This window comes from Alosa sapidissima, chromosome 11, assembly GCF_018492685.1.
Source record: "Alosa sapidissima isolate fAloSap1 chromosome 11, fAloSap1.pri, whole genome shotgun sequence".
In the NCBI taxonomy this organism is placed as follows: domain Eukaryota; kingdom Metazoa; phylum Chordata; class Actinopteri; order Clupeiformes; family Clupeidae; genus Alosa; species Alosa sapidissima.
This window is the reverse complement of record NC_055967.1, coordinates 32954466-32962801: the sequence shown is the minus strand read 5'-3', so window position 1 is coordinate 32962801 and position 8336 is coordinate 32954466. Positions and strand designations below refer to the sequence as shown.

The following is an 8336-nucleotide window of genomic DNA, read 5'->3' as shown; positions in this document are numbered from 1 at the left end:
ATGAAGCTGTTGGTGAGTCTGGTAGTGCGGGAGCGCAGGCTTCTGTACCTCTTCCCAGAGGGCAGTAGATCGAACAGATTGTGAGCGGGGTGACTTGCATCACTCACAATTTTGGTCGCCTTGCGGGTGAGGTGGGTGGTGTAAATGTCCTTCAGGGAGGGGAGTGAAGCACCAATAATCCTTCCAGCTGTGTTCACTATGCGCTGCAGGGCTTTCCTGTTGTATTCAGTGCAGTATTTATACTTGGATATTAAAGTGAGAGTTTTTAGTTTGGTACAGAGTTTAGTCATGGAGCCTGAAAGGAATGCTACTTCTGTGGAGGAATGCTACTTCTGTTGGAAATTCAACTGCCATTTGAAGGATTCATTGATTCGTTACTGAGCCCAACCAGTCTATCAGAAAATTTCAAACTTGCACCAGACTGCATTTTGGAGATGATCAGATGTGGCCGCAAGAGTGAAACCCCTTGTAGCTCTAAGATGCAGTTCCCAGGTTAATGGTGTGCCTTGCACAATGTTCACTGTAGGATGTTCAAGAACAAATGAGCCAGAACTGATCAAAACTAATACTAGAGGAAACCAGTACATATTCAGAATTATTACAGGAGATATCTGAAATTATGAATTCATTATTTGACATAGAAAAGGGTTACATTTTCCCAATTTGAATGCATGAAGTATTGTCTGAATAACTATCACACAGAACACTGTATTTTAGTACATTTTATTTGAGTTGATTTGCATTTGATATGAGTAGGCCTACTCACCTTGAAATTAGAGGTATTTCCTATTTTGTTTTTCATAATTTTGGCACATTGGACTTTTACATTAAACTACAGAAAACTTGTAATACATTTTTTTTCATATTAAATGTAAGTTATCAACTGGGGAAGTTTCATAGTGATATCTGCTAATTAAATGATTTACCCTATTCAGCTGAAGAGTCTCGCCTTATATTCAGCACATTATATTCAGTACATTGAACAAGGGTTAATATATGAAATTGCTCAAGGGATATCACTAGGCACCCTCCTAAATCTTAAAGAGCTACCCCTAGTCTACAAGATTCTGCAAAAAAAAAAAAAAAACTTAAACTGACAAAGCCAGGTCAAGGTCCCATGGTTGCCGGACTAAAACACTGTTTTGTAGATACAAAACACGTCGCTGAACAGACATATTTCTAGAATTGCTAAAGCAGATTATCATCAGTCAGAGTTCAAAATTAGAGCAAAAAACAATCCAGATCAAGTACGCCATTAATTTATTGTAAGTAGCCTAATAAGTAATTCCACACAGAGCTATGCAGCAACAACATCTCATTTGAATAAAAATAAAGGAAAAACTGAAATCAAATTAAAATTACTTTTGTCTCATTTCCTGATATCCGACTTTTCTGGTAGCCCACACAACCAAATACAAAAATAAATATTAAAATATATTCAGTTCTTAATACAAAAATATATTTCTGTAACATAAGACAAACCAACATTTGTAAATCAGATAAGTTATTCCTACCAGTAAAAGTATTGTTACAAAATGCTGTAATGTGCAGACTACCGATAAACATAACCTTGCAAAATTACACAACTTTCAGAAAATGTTCAGAAATAAACAAATGTGGGGGACACACAATTGATAAAATGGCAACATATTGGAACAGTGCCCCACACAGTGCAGGGGGTATTCAAGAATATACTTTAGTGATAAAGCTGGCTAAGTAAACTCAGAGTAAGTGGTAAACCTCTTAATAGAAGAACCCTATGGTTTCATTCTCCTTCAAACACAGCCAGAGCCCATCCTTTAGGAAGTTTACCATTTGACTTAACTTAGCCAGGTTTATCACTAACATGTTGTTGAAATACTCCTCTGGTTGTATATGGAGAGGCGCCTTTCAATCGCTCTCACTCCCACTCTCTGAGGTCACGTAACAGCCATCTTCTCCCGTGTTGGCCTCAAACCAGTGTCCAGAATGCGCAGGTGCACATACTGTACACACACAGATAGACAGACAGATAATATAAAGGTTAGGATTTCTTATAGCTGCATATGGGCAATTCTTTCACACAAACATACGGGCATCTGTGGGCATTTTGAGGGCGCTTTTGGGAGGTAACCAGTAGTGTTGCACGGTGTATCGATACTAAAAAGGTATCACAATGCCTTCACGCAAAAAACGATACGATTTCTGACGTTTTTAGAATCGATACTTTGTTAAAATAATAACATTCTGTGTCTGTGTGAACTGCTGCTCTCACTGCTCCTTGCACGCATCTAGGCAAGTGGGCGTGTCAAGCAGGCAGCTCTGAGTGAGTGAGTGCGCAGGCAACGTCAACATAGTTCTTTGCCGACAGTCCTCGGCCTTGTGGATAAAACAAAAGGTGAAATCTGGAACCATTTCGGATACATCGCGAATAGTAGAAGGCAAGCCATCAGGTACACAGAGGCCTGTTTGTAAAATATGTTTCAGTCATTTAAAAGCAGTAGGCTACACATGGAACGTGGCTAAACACCTCGCAGACATATCCCAACATTTTTAAAGAGTTCAAAGAACGACAGGTTAACGAATATGCTAAAGAAAACACGACTACATGGTTAGTGCCAAGTTCTTTTCTTCTGTTTTAGTCTAGCCTAAGTGAAACGAGTATGGTTCTCTGGGATAAAGCGAACCTTCCTTCATCAATGAATTTTGACTGACATAACGAGCTGTAATCATTTTGACAAGACATAACGAGCTGTAATCATAGGGTGCTAACGTGATGAAAGCGCAATGTTCACGGCAGAATAACATTACCATAACTTGTAAACAATCTATTTCATGTTCGGTCAGTACTACTGGTAATATTTGTCATGGCATGTAGACTGCAATTTGTTAAATAATTATTGCCCAGATGTAGGATAGGCTACCCGAAATGCGCTAATTAAAGCCCACAGCATATGATACCACCAAAGCCTGTTAAGTCCTAATAATAATAGCGGCTTATTGTTACGTGGTAGCAAATCATGTTATTAAAGAAATAGACGTAATGTAGGAATGACAAAGACCTGAGTGGTTGGAACGTCGTACTTGTACACTGGGCGCAAAGAAGACTATCCTCACATTTTTCCCTTTGCAACTGTCAAGGAAATCCCATGAACACGGGAAGGCCTAGGGTAGCCTATACTGTACATCAGATGGCCTAAAGATTAGGCCCCTCTGCATAGCATTCAGTGATTTGCATACAGTAATTTCAACACTGACCTTGATCTAGCCTAGTTTGGCTATTTAAAGCTACTTTATTGCCAAAACACAACACAATGTAAATGAACTATAACAAACAATAAAGGACTTAATCACACAAAGTAGGCCTACTATTTTACTGACTATAAAAAAATAATAATTATGTAGGAAGTTTAGAACCCAGAATTGACCTGCACACTACAAAAGTGCACCGAATTCAACACAATTACTCAATATACTTGGAGGAGGTAGGAGTTCTTTCTTTTCCAAATATCTTAGGATTTCGACGTAGTATCGTTTCAGTATGGAGCATCGTAATATTTATGGCAGATATCGTATCGAAGTCATAATTTTGGTATCGTGACAACACTAGTAACCAGGTACGCCATGCTGTTGGAGGTGCAAACAAACGCTGCATCGCCATTGAGATCACATAGTAGGGAGCTGGCTCAAGGGTTATAAACAGGGTTCTAAATGAACTTTTTTGATGCCTTCATGATTTCATTTTATAAGTTTTCTATATTAAAAAGGAGATATCAGTTTTCATCAACAATGACAAGCCAGCTTGAACCTGCCACTCGTTTCTCTCCCTCTCGTGCGCGCTCAGGCGTGTTCTCAATTAAATGGAGTAGCATACGTTCAAGTGGATCTTAATGGAAAGGACCCAAAAAGTATCATCTTTATGCAACATGCTGTTGGTGCATGTTGACATTGTAAACTTTCTCTAACAAGAGTGAAAAACAGTTTGCAGTAAAGCTACTATTTATTGGCTTTATATTGGTCCCTCTGTCTCTTGGTGCCCTACAAACAGTGCGTGATGCGTGTGGTGGTAGCGGCAGCACTGATCAGGCAGCTTTTTTAAACTGAAACTTTTCGCCTACAAGCTCCTCACGTTCCTCTCCATCTTCAGCTAACTCCATAGACAATAAAATAAACGATCTTGCGGCTTCAGTTACATGACATCAGCCCCCTACAAAGGAAATAGGCTAAACACAATGTGTTAATTGGGTTAATATTTTGTAATGCATTATGTATTTCAAAATTAATCGCTGTGATTAACGTATTAATTTTGACAGCCCTACTTTTTACCTTACTTTACTAGCTAAGTCCCTCTTCTTTGTCTATGCTCCCTGCTCTGGCTTCGTTCGTGCTTCTTTTTCCTTGTGTTTTCTAGTAGACGCGCCGTTCATTTCCATGGTCTCTCGTGCTGGTTTCACTGCAAACTGGGTGTATGAAACGTGATCAAGCAGCATTACGGCACAGTGTTCATGGGAAATGTAGGAAGTTCTGCCAGGGGGATAAATGACTGAGAATAGAGCCTTATGCATCATGCATGTAATGCCTCATACATCACCGTTCAAACTGGCTAGTAAGTTTTTATTAACACCCGTCAAAATGAATTTTAACCCGCATTTGGCGGGTGTTAATTTAGAACCCTGGTTATAAAAGTATTTTGTCGTGTTTAGTTGTATAATGAAAGGACATTTTTTATAGCTATCCATGTGCGTTCACTTCTGGCTCCTTGGCTATCAATTTGGTAACTATAACAGGCTATGACTAGCCTGGCCTCTGCCTGCCTACGTACTTCTGCTCGATATCTTTTCCCTACAGTACTCAGTCTGGAATAGGTTGATTCGCCCTCATTTACTTCGGTAGTTGGGCAGCTGACCCAACCAGCGAACAGAGGGCATCCCTGAGAGCGATTACGTAACCCAGGCATGGTCTTTCAATTACTACGTCCCCTCCCCCGAAGCAGACTGCTTCGAATACATCAACGTAGGGAGCGAAAAGGGCTTATAAAATCTTTGAGCAAATGTGAATAAAAGGCGCAAATAAGGTTGGTGTGAGTAATTTTAGCTCTTTCTAGTTAAGCCTATTAACAGGAGCGTCACGAACGAAGTCACAGTCGAGTAGGATATTGTATCGTCAGCTTTGTCATACCTTGAAATACGAACAAAATACCATTTTGTCAGTTGAAATACGAACGTACCCAAGTCAAACTTTAGTAGGCTACATGGTCGCGTCAAAATCGCTATTTTTCCAACACTAAGAAGGCTCGACACAACATAAAACTTTGATCATCAGTGTCTCTACACATGAACTCGAGCAAGGAGTGAGTTGTTCAAAACCTTTCTTTTAGCAAACTCTGTGTACACCAACAATGTTCTCAATGCTCGAGTTCATGTGTAGAGACACTGATGATACTTCGATCAAAGTTTCATGTTGTGTCGAGCCTTCTTAGTGTTTAAAAAATGGCGATTTTGGCGCCTTTTTTGTATCAAAAAAGTAGTGGCCCTATCGATCTAGGCCAGAAGTCAGAGAGTCTGGTTTCCAGGCTAGGCGATGATGTCTTTAGAGCACCAAACATATCGGAAATGTCAAAATGTTGAGTTATTCCAGTCTAGATTGTTTGACATTAATCATTCCTGTGATGTATTTATATTGTCTATCCAAAGTAAAGTGCCTGTTCTGAAGTTAACTGATGGTCAAATCAACCAAAAATCCGATATTGTTTACACCTCCAAGTGGCCTATGACGTAACTTTGCGTGACAGAACAGACAGCGTCTCTGATCGAACCATAAACAATTCCAGTCAATCAACACACTGCCTCAGGATCATGGAAGGGAGGGGGTGTAATTTGATTGGCTGAAATATCAACCTTTCACCAGAATTGCAGGCTGTATCTACAGTAGTGTGTTTTTATTGGGGATGGAGCATCAATTTAAAGATGATTTCTAAATGATATCAGTACTTGTACATCTAAGATTCTAATCACACTTTGTTTCAAAGGCGTTTTTGGTCTGGGTTGGACAGTGCTAGACACAAGCACAAGGATGACCACCAAGATGCATCATGTAACCGCAAATGCATCTCCAACAAGGACACTTCTAGAGGAGGTGATATAGGCGGTAATATAATTTAAGGGGTCCTCCTGCAACTCCAGTCATTTCTTCGCCAATTTTTCACTTTTGTTGTTGCATTTTTCTCTACAGAGCTCCCCTTACAGCTTTGGGGTGCATATTTCATAACCGTCTTTTTGATCTTTTCGCTGGCTCTGCCATGATGAACATCTAAAAAATGAAGTCATCTAATAGCTAGCCGGCATGGCTTATCGGTGCTTGAGGGGTGGGCGTGTGTATGTCCAGAAAATTTTAAGTATTTTTTCTCTCTCATCCTCGCTTCTCACAGGACTTCCTAATTCAGACACTGCCAGGACGCTAGTGCAGATCTTGAAACAGGGAAAGCCACCATTCTCGCCACAACAGATCATTTAACCATTACAATGATTTCTAAACTGTTTTCATTAAGTTGAAAATGATGCATAGGGGGCCTTTAAACAGAAGGGGACACCAACATATCTGACTGTCCATCTTCAAGATGTGTAATGTGTGTAATCTGATTGCCCAAGACGGAAAAAACCAAGTGTAAACAAGGCTCACGATCTGACATACAGTCTAGTTTAGGGATGTAAATTTCTGACAAAAATGCCATTCGACAATCGAGGAGCAAAAAGTCTAATATCGTTCGAAAATCGAAGGGGGAAAAAAACGCACACTCACAATGACATACAGGGAGGCCAATTTCATCTTTAGCGATTTGTCATCAAACAAACTACTGAACAAGTAACATGTTCTCGTTGTTTTTTTTTTGTTTTTTTACATAGTAGGACTATGGTAGGCTTATTGGAAGAAACAAAAAACAATAAGCACAACAGTGCGTTTCTGCATGGCCAAAGCAGATGCTCGTTAGATAAAAAAAAAATGCTACATGTCAATGATTTTATGCGAACCTGCCTTGTGCAATAGCCTACTTTATCAACAAATTAGTTTCAATCAATGTAACTATTCATAGCCTTAGTTAGGCATGTCATATTCTTGTTAAAAAAAATGAGCATGTCAACATGCAGGAAGGAGACGCGAACGCAACCTATTAACAAATCACCGGTAGTCCAGCTGCGGAGAACACCCCCTCGGATGGTACAGAAGTCGCAGGCACACTCAGGTAGGAGATTGCTAGCTTTGCCAGGTGCGGATATTTTTTCTAGTTGGCCTTGCACCGTCATGGGGTAAGCGACTAAGCGTTCATTGGTGGGCATATGTCTTGGCAGTATTGCAAGAGTTCGGTTTTGCAGAGTTAACAGTCATGAGGTCATGACAATGCTCTTCTTCCGTTGTTTGTTTACTATTTGCCTAGATCGGGCAGTAGCCTAGGGGGTTTCACTCACGTCAGCGACAGGGAAGTACCCTGCTGCGAGATCTATGACAGTTGGCACGGCGTGAATTATGTAGACTATAGCCTAACACATTGGAATTGCACGATAATAATGATATTGGAAAAAGCTATTTTAAGATTGAATTTCGCACGCAGTTTGACTATTCGAACATTTGAAGATCACGACTCATCCCTAGTCTAGTTCTCACTCAATAAAGCAGAAAATCATCCATCTGAACATTTTGACCTCCCAGTCAAATTCAAAATCTCTTACCTGCTGTTGCGCTCAAGTCTTCCTCCTCCATGTGATCAAAGTCATAACTGACAAGGGCATTCTATAACCAGGGGGCAAAAAAGCAAAATATAATGTATAGAAAAATATAATGTATAGAACGCCGGTCATTATTGGGAAAATAAGTCCCGACAGGGCGAACTGGACCCCGACGCGCAGCGGAGGGATCTTGTTCCACCCTGAAGGGACTTATTTTCCCAATAATGACCGGCGTTCTATATATTATCCCGCTTACTACATGGCTAGCCTACTTGCCAAAATGAAATAATAAACTCTCCACGATATGACTTTAGCCTACATAGCCTAGCCTAGGCCTATTTGTTACCGTTCATCGTGGCATTTGCTGAAACAAATACTTTGCAACACACGCTGAACTTGAATCAAACATTCTTTAGAACACAACTGATCAACAGTCTGCTTTCACTTTTGAATGAAGTTCCAGTCCTTGCGTAGTGATAGGAAATGCCTGAATTAGAAGCATAAACTCCGTTGCCATTGACAGCGGTCATTATTTTTTTCAGAGGTCCTTTCCAAGGAAATAATGACCGCTAGAACTTTGGGAAATCCCATTCAAGAGCCGTGTAATAACAAGCAATATCATGCAATAATAAACAT

The 8336-nt window shown here is 40.1% G+C and overlaps 1 protein-coding gene across 2 annotated transcripts in view; it reads right to left on the bottom strand.

Annotated features, from left to right (window-relative positions):
- Positions 1-1223: 1223 nt before the first annotated feature.
- Positions 1224-8336, bottom strand: part of tdrd12 (tudor domain containing 12) — a 35211-nt gene continuing 28098 nt past the window's right edge. For both annotated transcript variants that reach the window (XM_042111097.1, XM_042111098.1), the window contains exons 35-36: positions 7704-7764; positions 1224-1985 (exon numbers count right to left, since the gene is read on the bottom strand). In XM_042111097.1, the coding sequence (XP_041967031.1) occupies positions 1891-1985; positions 7704-7764 (156 nt within the window). In that variant the 3' untranslated portion in view covers positions 1224-1890. The remainder of the gene's footprint in view (positions 1986-7703; positions 7765-8336) is intronic.